We start from the raw sequence: 12,346 nt of genomic DNA on the forward strand, positions 1-12,346 counted from the left end.
ATTCATTCTAAAATATTTCTTTTAAAAAATATATATTTTTATTGATTTCAGGGAGGAAGAGAGATGAAAATATCCATGAGAGAGAATCACTGATCGGCTGTCTTCTGCATGCTCCACACTGGGAGCCTGCAACCCAAGCATGTGCCCCAACCAGGAATTGAACCACAGTTTCATAGGTCAATGTTCAACCTCTGAGCCACGCCAGCTGGGCTCATCCTAAGTTATTTCAATTTGAATTGGAATTTTGCTTACAGAACATTAACAGGAATTAATTAATTTAAAATATACAACTAACATACAAAAACTATCATGAAATAAAGCCATCAGAAAGTTTGTATAAAGACTCTTCCTTCAGATAGACCCTACCCTAACTCCACCTCCACAGTGCTTCCTCCAGAGGCACATTGTTGAGCTCTGAACATTCTTCTCAGTCCTTGGCGGTTCTGCATATTTGGCAGTTCTTTACTCCACTCTACAGCATTTTATTACAATTCCAATGAAACATTGTTTAGAACGAATAATGAGAATTGATTTCTTCTCTTAAAACCAAATCAAGTGCATAAATTGCAAATAGCACTGATAATCTGCCTCAAATTAGAAAAGTTATTTAAATGTCCACCCTTGGACCACTTAATAACTCCAAAAGTTATAAATGATTAAAGGTTATATCTATATTATCTTATCCCTAACATTTTTACTGTAAATACTTTTAAATACATACTGAAAATTGCTATGCATTGGGAGTCTCTTTAAAAATTATATAGTTCATAACTCATATCAAAGAAAAACAACACAAATTAACATTCAATTTTGTCACTATTGTGCAAACTTAGTATAATTTACTGACAAAATTTTAAGTGGCAAATTCTCTATGTTATTGATTGACAAAATAGTTTTGAAATATTGGAAAAAAATGTTAGCCTTTTACTGAGTTTTCCTTTTCACATTCCCTTCTGGTTTTTTTTTTTTGTTTTGACATATTTTTTAACAGAACTATAAACATAGTACACTCATCCAACATTTCATAAATAACTTTCCATAATGCTGGTGAGCTGCATATGTTTTAATGGATATTTAAATTGATAGTTCACCATTAAAATGTCATTCTCTTGTCATTAAATATTAACCCATTCTCTTATTAGTGAATATTTAAAATTCTCCTAATAGTCTCCTATTATAAACTAGGGGCCTAGTGCATGGGATTCGTGCACTGGTTGGGGGCATGGCCTGCGGAGATCAACCCGATGTAGGAGTGCACTGACCACGAAGGGGCAACTCCTGCATTGAGTGTCTGCTCTCTGGTGGTCAGTGCGCATCATAGCGACTGGTTGACCACCTCATTCTGGTCGTGCTGCCGTTTGGTTGCTGGGCTTTTATTATATAGGATAAGAGCATTAAGCACATGTGTGTAGCTCTTTCCATTTTGAATTGTATTCATAGGATTGAAAAATATAGGAAGGGAATTATAAGCACACACACAAAAAGGGCATTTGCACAGCTCCTGCCAAATATTGTCAAATAGCCTTTCAAAAAGAATACAAGAAACATACTAATTATAGGATCAATAGCAATGCACACAAACATAAGCAATGAGCATTGAAACATTTTTGGTAAAATGAAGTATACAGCTTAAACAATAAAGTAGCAAATCTTAAATGTATAGTGCAATGAATTTTCACAAATGTATATACTCATGCAACCAGTACCTAGATCAACATTATCAACACTCAGAAGTCTTTTTTTACATTCCCTTCCAGTCATTAGCCCTTGATAAAAGTAGCCACTTTTTACTATTACCATAGATTATTTTTTGCCTGTTCCTTACAGCATGTTTTCTTCTGTGTTTGTTTTCTCTCTACATTATGTCTGTGAGACTCATTAATGCTTTGCATTTAGCAGTTCACTCTTTTTTCGTTGTTGTTAATCGGTATAATGAATATAACCAAAATTATTCATCTATCCTACTGTTTGTTGATACATTTAAGTCCAATTTTTTACTATTACGAATTATGTTGCTATTAATATTTTTGTCTTTTGGTAAACATATATATGCATTTCTGTTGGGTACATACCGTTTGGATGATATTGTTAGGTCCTATGTTTAACTTTTGTAGATATTGCAAAGCAAGTTTTAATGACGGTCATACTAATTCGCAAAGTACATTAGTACAGAGTATGAATGAAAATGTATAATCATAACCCTTTGCACTCCGAACCATTCTGGACATTGGCTACCAGCTACTCGACGCTACTTTGCGGTGGACACGTGCGTTGAATTAACTCAATTCCCCGTAATCACTAATAAACTGAGAGGGGACATCCGCGTGACATGCTAGAATTCCGATGTCCCCTGAGAGGGGACAGCGGAGTGCAAAGCGTTAATATTTCACAAAGCTTTTTGTTATGAATTTCTAGCTTAATTTTACTGTAGTCGTAAAAGTAATTCTGAATGACTTGACTTCTTTAGAAATTTGTTGAGACTGCAAGCTCAAGATACACTGAATGTTCCATGTGTACTTAAAAAGAATGTGCAGCCCTGGCTGGCGAGGCTCAGTAAATCCCTTCTTTCTCCATGGAGTTCATAACACAGTGTATAGATAAGAACATATCATTTCCAGAAATGACATGTTCTCTGACAGATTTCCAGAAACTACATCTATCACTCACAGAAACCACATAGCAAAGAAACATCAAGAATGTGTGTGTGTGTGTGTGTATGTATGTGTGTGTGTGTGTGTGTGTGTGTGTGTGTGTGTGTATATATATATATATATATATCTAGCTACAAGAGCCTGGAAATCTTTCCTCCCTTACCTCCATGGCTTCCTGAGCAATCTCTGGCATGTGCGACTGAGGGACCAGTTGCACAAGCCCTGTAATTAATTCCGCTGTACTGCCTTGGGTTTCAGGCCCCTGTTTTCTTGGGTTCTGCAAGGGAAAAAAAGCAATTTTCAATAAGAATAATTATTTGACAGTAGCTAAATAGAGGCGGGGATGCAAAGTGACTACTAATGGGTATCAGGTTTCTTCAGAGGGTGATGAAAATGTTCTAGAATTAGATAGTTTAATAGCTGCACAACCTTGTATATACTAAACACCAGTGAATTGTACAATTTTAAATGGTGACTTTTATGGTATTGAATTATATCTCAATAAAAATAACTATGGAATTTTTTAATAAATCAAAACTGCACCGAAACCGGTTTGGCTCAGTGGTAGAGCGTCGGTCTGCGGACTGAAAAGTCTCGGGTTCAATTCCGGTCAAGGACATGTACCTCGGTTGCGGGCACATCCCCAGTGAGGGGTGTGCAGGAGGCAGCTGGTCGATGTTTCTCTCTCATTGACGTTTCTAGCTCTCTATATCTCTCCTTTCCTCTCTGTAAAAAAAAAATCAATAAAATATATTTAAAAAATAAAAAAATAAAATAAATAAATAAATCAAAACTGCTTTTGTTAAGCAGTTTCTTACTCTACATTTACACTTGTTCATTAATGTAAATAATGCCCAGCCAAAAAAAAATCCTAATTGAAAAACAAACAAACAAGCTATTAGCTTTTCTTAAGAAATCGTATCAGTAATATAATTTTTTTAGCAACACTACAATGACTAAATCACATATCTCTGGTTCTAAACTGATTTAGGTCTCATAAATGACTGTGATCAAAGGCAAAGAACATGCATGTTGAGTGAGGGCTGCACAAATATCCTGTGCAGCCCTCTTGTCCAGTACAGAGGAGCTGACCTAAATCCATACAGGGCTAGAATACACACCTCCAGACACCAGTACTCGGTTTCTTTAATTGTGGGAAATCACTGTGTACTACAAAAAGCCAAATGGAAGTGTATATAAATGCAAATGTATACCTACTTAAAGACACTAAAAAGCTTCCTAAAACTTGGAAGTATCTAGTTATACTTCAAGAATATATGGTTCACTAAAGTGAGGCCAATTCATCTTGTGCCCATATTTGTATTTTGCTAACTACAGATTCTTTCCCCTCATAATGATTAAGGTAAGCCTACTATATCTATAATTCAAAATGGTTAGTCTAATTTCCAAAATTATATTCATTTGTTAACCCAAAAACATTTATATTCAGTTGTTAATAACCTGACATCAAAGACATGACAAGTAAAAATGGTGTGTTTCCTACCCTCCTGGAGCATGTAGTCCAGTGAGAAAGAAAAACATCAATAAAATAATCAGACAAACGAGATAAGAACTATGAAGATACATGCTGCTATGATCACCTGTAACAGGGGATTGTGACAAAGCCAGAGAGGCTTCCTGAGGGCAGAGATGACAGCTCAGAATTAGCAGGAACTACTATGCGAAGAAGAGAGAGAAGCGTATAGTATGCAGAGGGGACAGCAAGTGTAAGGGCAGATATGAAGGAATGTGGTAAGATGGAAGAAAAGCAGGCCATTGTGACTAGAGGAAAAGAAAAATAGATACAAAAAATATGCTAGAAGTGGCAGGTAGGAGTCAGATTTTACATAACCTTGCATATCTACTTGGAGTTTGGTCTTTATTCCACGAACAATTTCAAGTAAAAGTTTTAAGCTGGGAAGGGAGCATTTGCTTTTTAAAGAGATCAGCATAAATTTATTGAAGAAAAATGATTAGAGGGGGGTAGAAGATGATGCAAGCTGAGTAATTAGGAGGTCTGAAAAAATGAGAAAAGTGATGGTAAATATAGAAGACAATAAAATTGTATTACTTTAAAAATAACATGATTATGATAAAACTTACCTTTGGTTACTCTGAGAAAAGTTGTTTAACCACTAGGTGGCAGCAAAGAAAATAATTTCAATTTTAAATGATTCTTTTGTGCTTGCTAAATTTCAAATTTGAAACACAGCAAGTTTTGTTTAAATTCTTATTCTTTTAACAATAAAATACTTAACACATACTGCCCCAATGATGTTGGTGCCTGCTTTGATCCTGAATTATAGACATGCAGAGTAGTACTAATATATATTTGACATGCATGATAAAATAACTTGTGCTATATATATAAAAGGATAAGGAAAAGAGTATTTTTTTTTAATAGAGTCTCACTTATAATCTTTATGAAAAATTTCTTTGCCAAACTTCTAGCAATTTATTCTGTTAGACTCCCAAACATGGATGGGTTTTTCATTAAGTTCAAAATGTCACTAATCCTTTTGAGGAATTCTGTCTCCCTCCCTGCTCTTGTTTCTCTCTAGAAAGAAATACTCATATATACCCTTTTCTTTTTTAAAATTCAGAGTGTTCCACAGAACTCTCAAAACTATGAGTATCAAGTAATAAACTCCTATAGTATGGTAATTTGAAAAATTTGCCATCAAAACAGAACATACTTTAGCACTTATAAGGCCTACTATAGAGCAGAGCAGTAAGAAGTCTCTGGATGCTACTCACCAGAGTGGGAGAAACACCACAGAAGTTAAACATGTTATCCTATGAACTTCACAATGTATAACTGTTACAGTTGGGACATTAATAATATGTCAATTATTCTATTAGTAGTAGTAACAGCTAACATTTGTGCTTATTATGCATTTATTATACATTGTTTCTAAAACATAAGATGTTCGATCTCAATCTTCTTAAGCTCTCTAAAGTAGGAAGTATCAGCATTTCACATGAGAAAACTAAAGCACTGAGAGGTTAAGTCACCCAAATCACATAGCTAGTCTGTCTCCAGAGCCCATGCTTTTAATCACTTGATATAACTATTACTCATTTACATCTGTTAGTTCCTAATTATGTTGTATACCAGACTGATACTCTCTGGAAACTAATGCCATCTGAGGCTATAAGAGCAGAGTTATGACAGTAATTGGGTGCTAACCACACCCATTTTCATCTTTTCCTTCCAATATAAAATTGGTAGGCAAAGCCAGTGATAATAGAAGACTGACAGCAAGAAAGGAAGACAGAAAAGCTAAGTGGTTTGGCAGTAGCAATCCTATCCTATATAATAAAAGGTTAATACCCCGTTTCCCCAAAAATAAGACAGTGTGCCTTGACTTATTAATTTTTGCTCCCAAAGATGCGCTAGGTCTTATTTTCAGGGGATGTCTTATTTTTCCATGAAGAAGAATACGGTACACATTTATTGTTAAATGAAAATAAAGGAAATTTATTACCTGTATACAGTACGGTAGTACGGTGGTTGTCAACACAAATCAGACAAACTGTGAATCCTACAGTATCAAGAATTTACTCATTTATTCAATGACAATCATGTCATCATCTTTTGGAACATCATCATAACAATCCAATTCCTGAATTTCCTGGTGAATTTCTTGTGACTCCATTTCTTTCAGAATCAGTGGACCAAATCTCTCATGTTTAGCAATAGCATTCTGAGACAGAGCCTGGGGGGGGGGGGGGGGCCTTTATTTTTGGGGAGATGCCTTATATTTCACTGAGAAGGAAACCTGTAAGTAGGTCTTATTTTCGGAGGATGTCTTATTTTCGGGGAAACATGGTATGCAAACTGTCCCTTCAAGAGTTGAACTGATTGGAATTTGACAGCCCGCTATGCCGTGCGCTGATCACCAGGGGATGGCACAGAACAAAGGAAGGCCCTGGCTGGCAGCCAGCAGCCGGAGGAAGGAAGGCCACTGCCAGCTCTGATTGCAGGCCAGGCCTAAGGTCCCTATCCATGCATGAATTTCATATACCAGGCCTCTAGTTAGATATTTTAAAACCAACCAGCCCAGCCAGTGTGGCTCAGTGGTTGAGCGTCGATTTATGAATCAAGAGGTCAGTTTGGCCCTAACTGGTTTGGCTCAATGGATACAGCGTCAGCCTACAGACTCAAGGGTCCCAGGTTCAAATCCGGTCAGGGGCATGTACTTTGGTTGCAAGCACATCTCCCATTAGGGGGTGTGCAGGAGAGAGCGGATTGATGTTTCTCTTTCACCGATGTTTCTAACTCTCTCTCCCTTCCTCTCTGTAAAAAAACCAGTAAAAAAAAAAAAAAATATATATATATATAGATATAGATATAGATATAGATATAGATATAGATATAGATTTTTTTGTTTTTGTTTTTTTGTGTTTTTTTTTAAAGATCACAGTTCAATTCCTGGTCAAGGCACATGCCCAGGTTGTGGGCTTGATCCCCAATGTGGGGCGTGCAGGAGGCACTGATCAATAAGTCTCATCACTGATGTTTCTATCTCTCTCTCCCCCTCCCTTCCTCTTTGAAATAAAAAAATATATAGTATTTTAAAACACAAAACCGTATGCTTCATTACCTCTATCCCCATCCCAAGATAATGCCTCAATAACATATAATCTGATAACAGGGTAAGGACAGAAGAGCTTACCAAAGTATATTAGTTAATGATAAGGAAAATAAAGAAGAAAAGTAAGACATCTGATCTAATTATATTAGTATTCTCTATAAGTTCATTTTCTTAGTGATGTCTTCATGATCGGAACGAAGCAGTAAGTGATCTTTAGCTAATAATTATATTCAAGGTCTTGGCATTTCAGTTAAACCAAACTAGGTTAGTGTAATAATTACAAGGTGTTTCATAAAAATACTTACACAAAGCAAGAGCTTTGGATCTGCATGAATTAGTTTCACCATGGACAAGAGAAGGTACTTATAACTTCTTGTCTCCAGGTCTGTAGGTTTTTCTTTAAATTTAAGGCTTGTTACTTTTTCTTTAAATGTAAGACTCTAAAAATAAAAACATGACATCATCCTGTAAGAATCAGATATTGCTCAAGATGATAGCTATCCAACTTTTTAAATTAAATTATTAAAAAAGCTTTGAAAAAGTTATATTTTAAACCATCAAATTGTGGTATTAGTAGAAACATTCAATGGTAAGTAAGGTTAATGATATTCAGCTTTAAAAAAACCAAATTACAATTATTTTTGCAACATTTTAATTATTCTTATATAATCTACCTAATAAAATTTAAGAAAAAATACATTAAAATACTAATAGCTTTAGTAGCAGGTTGACTCCTTTGTGAAGAAAAAAATTTCCAAAATATGAAAAAAAAATTAGGGGTAAAATATTTAGTCTATACCTTTCCAAATACTTTAAGCAATGCATGTAATAAGCATTTATCCTACACAGATAAACACAAACATTTCATAGAATCTTTAACATTATCAACTGTAAAATGCATCATTATTTATGTATGAGAAATGAAAAATCAGTCAACTGTCAGACATGAGACAAATAAGATGTACTCTCAATTTCAGAGATGTCAAAAACTAAAAGTAAATGCTTCTCAGAATTGATGAGCTATGCTATATAGGCAACCTCTGTATTTAATAGTTTAACTGGTTTGCTTTTTCCTTCAATGGCATTCCATCTCTCTCAAATTATGGAATATATGTATTTTGTCAGGAGAACAGTGATAAAACAGAGAAAGAACTCTTTGAGAAAGATTAATTCATGGAAAATGTCTCTCAAGTACTATTAAACTATTATTTACTTAGTACAGAGATACTATGGTGGATCCTGTGCTGATACTGTAATTATAGATGATATTCAACTGAAAATACAACAATTATATCCTGGATCCAATATTACCTTTCTCTCTATTCTTATCAAACATTTCCCCTTTTCCTTTAAAAGGACACAGAAATATATGGTTTGACATGTATGCCTTTATGTGAATACATATATTGATACAAGTAGATGGACATCCAGCATCTATGCACCTGTAATAAAAATGTCCAAAAAGCCCTAGACGGTTTGTTCAGTGGTTAGAGCATTGGCCTGCAGATTGAGGGGCTTCAGGTTCAATTCTGGTCAAGGGCATATACCTTGATTGCAAGCTTGATTCCTGGTCCTGGGCAGGGCGTGGGGGAGGCAACCAATCAATGTCTCTCACACCAATGTTTTCCTCTCTGTGTCTCCACCCCTCCTTTCACTCTCTCTAAAAATCAGTGGGGGGAAAATATCCTCAGGTGAAGATTAACAACAACAAAAATGTCCAAGTAAAAAGGCTGCCTTTCAAAGGTAAAAATGGAGATACATATCTATAACACACAGTAACTATCCTCAATATTTAAGTATGAGTGACACTTCTGTTATTATGCCCAAGAATATTGAAGGTTTTTGGTCTTCAGAGGGGGGGGAAAAAAAAAAACCCAAAGAACAAAAACCTACACATTAATGCTTAAGAATGTCACTACGTAGAAGAAATAGCAAAATTCGCAAATACTGTTGGTTTTCTGTATTTATAATCCAACTGCAAATGCCTTACCAAATACCTTACCAAAATCAATAAATTGTTTCTACTGTTTGTACCCATTAAACTATTTCTTTCATTTAAAGTTAACAACTTAGATCAAGGTGAAACTTTCACTGAACAAATTTATTTACTAAGATGTAACTAAGTATAACTGCTCCTCCCTGATGCAGCCATTATACAGGTACACAAATCAGAGAACAATGAACAGACATAAGAATTACACTTAATAAGTAATCCTTTCCAAAAAGTAAATAATAGCTTAATTATGTTCTTAATCTCAGGTATCAGCATATAAATTTTGTTACAGCATGACTGCCCTAATCTATAATAATAAAAGCGTAATAAGCTAAAAGTTCCTTCTGCACAACTTTCTGGACGAAGCCGGGGCTGTGAGGGAAGCCCAGGTCCACGGGTCCCAGTGCCTGCAGGAGGCCAGAGGGAAGCCCGGGTCCTGAGTGCCAGAGAGAAGCCAGTGCGAGCAGCCAGGATAAGACTACTCTTGCATGAATTTCATGCATCGAGACTCTAATATGAACTATAAGACTTGAAAAATTCAAAGAAATGTTTCAATTTACACAACTTTAATTAATGACCATTAGTGGGTTACATAACAAGGAATGACTTGCTAAAGAAGAAATATATTTCTTAACTAGAAATGTAAGAAACAAAATCCATTCATTTATTTTTTTCATTGATCTTCCACACTGCAGATTAATTAGTAGGAATCCAAGTTGGTATATATGCTTGAGCCAAAGAAGAGATGCAATCATGCAGAAGAAAAAAATTCATGAATCAGAATATTCAGGTGTCTATTAAGAATCCAAATCATTTGTTAACTTATTTAAAACCATGAATAAATTGCAGGTATGTAAGAAGCATTTGCTGAACCAGAATCTTCTTTAAGAAGCAAAATGTGTAGAAAATCTACATACTTGTGAAAATTCATACATCTATTATTAATAGGCTATCTTAGTTTTAAAACAGTAAATGGCTGTCCAGCCAGCATGGCTCAGTGGTTGAGCATGGACCTAGGAGCCAGGAGGTCACAGTCAATTCCCAGTCAGGGCACATGCCTGGGTTGCAGGCTCGATTCCCAGTATGGAGGCAGCTGATCAATGATTCTCTTTCATCTTTTGTGTTTTCCTCTTCCTCTCCCTTTCCCTCTCTCTCTCTTTTTCCCTTCATCTCTGAAATCAGTAAAAATATATTTTTAAAAAATAGTAAATGGTAAGTGCTAAGACAAATATTTCAAATTTTAACAAATACTAAAGTACACAATGAAGAAGTTATGAGTCAATATTCATATGAAAAAGGCTAACGTGTTTAAATGAATGAAAGTTCAATCTAAGGCAATAATGCAAATTTAGACTGTCTAGCAGAAACATGGTATGAGATACAGCAAGTTAACAGATTTCATCAATTATTACACCTCATCTGGGACAATAAAATCAGATCTTAACATATAATTTTAATTGGGGGTGGGGTAGTGGTATTAGGTTGAATTATTTCCAGAAGAGGGGGGGGGGGGAAAACAGATGGAAAAACATTTTGAAAACAGCTCAAGTAAGAAATTCATTCACACATCTAACAAATATGCACTAAATGCCTACTATGTGCCAGATACTATTATATCTAGAGGCAAATACAACTCTTGCTTTAGTCAAGCTAACACACCCTGAGGAAAGATAGCTGAAGAAACAGATATACACTGGACTAAATGTTGACTATTCACTAACCATGTCACTATTTTTCATTCATTTAATAATATTTGTGTCTCTGTTTCCATAGGTGTAAAACCAGGTCAAACAAAACATACACATGCTTTTAAAGAAAGCTGAAATAATAAAATCCCTATCAGTGGTAAAATGATCCATCTATCTAAAAAAGAAGGAATATGCTAATTGATTCTCACACCATCTCAAAAACAGCAGCACCCACAGCCAATAAGGAGGGAATATGTTAATTGACTGTCATGCCCTCAAAGATGGCAGCGCCCAGTTCCCTCAGCCCCGCTGGGATGGCAGGCATGCAGCAACGCTGGGCCCGCCTGCCTTCGGAGTCCCCTAATCCCCTCCGACCCCCAGCCGCCAAGGACCAGCCCAAGGTGCAGGTAATCAGGGCTGGCCGAGGCTTGCACTGCTGGCAGTGGCAGCAGCAGAGGTGTAACGGGGATGCAAGTTGCTTCTCCTGATCACGAGGTAGCCTCCCGCTCCTGAGGGTACCTGAACTATGAGATGGGGCAGGCCAGGCTGAGAGACCCTCCCTCCACTGCATGACTTTTCATGCACCAGACCTCTAGTATAAAAATAAGAACCTTTAGGAGTACAGGAGTCTGTTCTACAAAGCTTCAAAAACAGAGAAAGTGGATCAGTGGTGGCTGAAAGGAATAGGGACATGAGTCTTCCTTGGTTGAAGAAAAATTTTCACATAGTTAGCTCTTTCCAACAAGAAATGTATCTATCTCCAATATACTAGTAGAGGATAATTGTAAAGTCTAAACACAAGTATTATTTTACCATTTTACAGACTAAACTCCTTGATTGCTACTTCTGCAGCAGGCTAAAGGCTCAGGTTTATCAAACCCACAATTCATCTGAGGCACTGTAAACGAGGACAACCCACTGAACATGCCATGTTAATACAGTGGTTTTCAACCAGAGCCACTTGTCTCCCAGAGAATATCTGGAAATGTCTGGAGACACTCTTGGTTTTCATGACTGGTGGGGCAGGGGGTAGGATTAGCATCCTTATTGCACAGGATAGTTCCTACAACAAAGAGTTATCCATTCCAAAGTCAATAGTACTAAAAGGTTAAGAAATCCAAATGTAATGTATCCTAAGATTTATTATATACTAGAGGCCCGGTACACGAAATTCGTGCACAGGAGTAGAGGGCGTCCCTCAACCCAGCCTGCACCCTCTCCAATCTGGGACCCCTCAAGGAATGTCCAACTGCCTGTTTAGGCCCAATCTTAATAGGGCATCGCTATAGTCAGACATCCCTCTCACAATCCAGATTGATGGCTCCCAACTGCTCACCTCCCTGCCTTCCTGATTGCCCTAACTGCTTCTGCCTGCCAGCCTGATCACCCCCTAACCATCCCCTGCCAGCCTGATTG

The 12,346-nt window shown here is 36.5% G+C and overlaps 1 protein-coding gene across 12 annotated transcripts in view; it reads right to left on the minus strand.

Moving 5' to 3' along the window:
• NF1 (neurofibromin 1) overlaps nucleotides 1-12,346 on the minus strand; it is a 217,158-nt gene that overhangs the window by 128,778 nt on the left and 76,034 nt on the right. For all 12 annotated transcript variants that reach the window (XM_036454406.2, XM_036454405.2, XM_036454404.2 and 9 more), the window contains 2 exons: nucleotides 7,555-7,689; nucleotides 2,815-2,928 (listed from right to left, as the gene is read on the minus strand). In XM_036454406.2, coding sequence (XP_036310299.1) covers nucleotides 2,815-2,928; nucleotides 7,555-7,689 — 249 coding nt within the window. The remainder of the gene's footprint in view (nucleotides 1-2,814; nucleotides 2,929-7,554; nucleotides 7,690-12,346) is intronic.

This window comes from Pipistrellus kuhlii, unplaced genomic scaffold (assembly GCF_014108245.1).
Source record: "Pipistrellus kuhlii isolate mPipKuh1 unplaced genomic scaffold, mPipKuh1.p scaffold_m20_p_28, whole genome shotgun sequence".
Classification (NCBI taxonomy): domain Eukaryota; kingdom Metazoa; phylum Chordata; class Mammalia; order Chiroptera; family Vespertilionidae; genus Pipistrellus; species Pipistrellus kuhlii.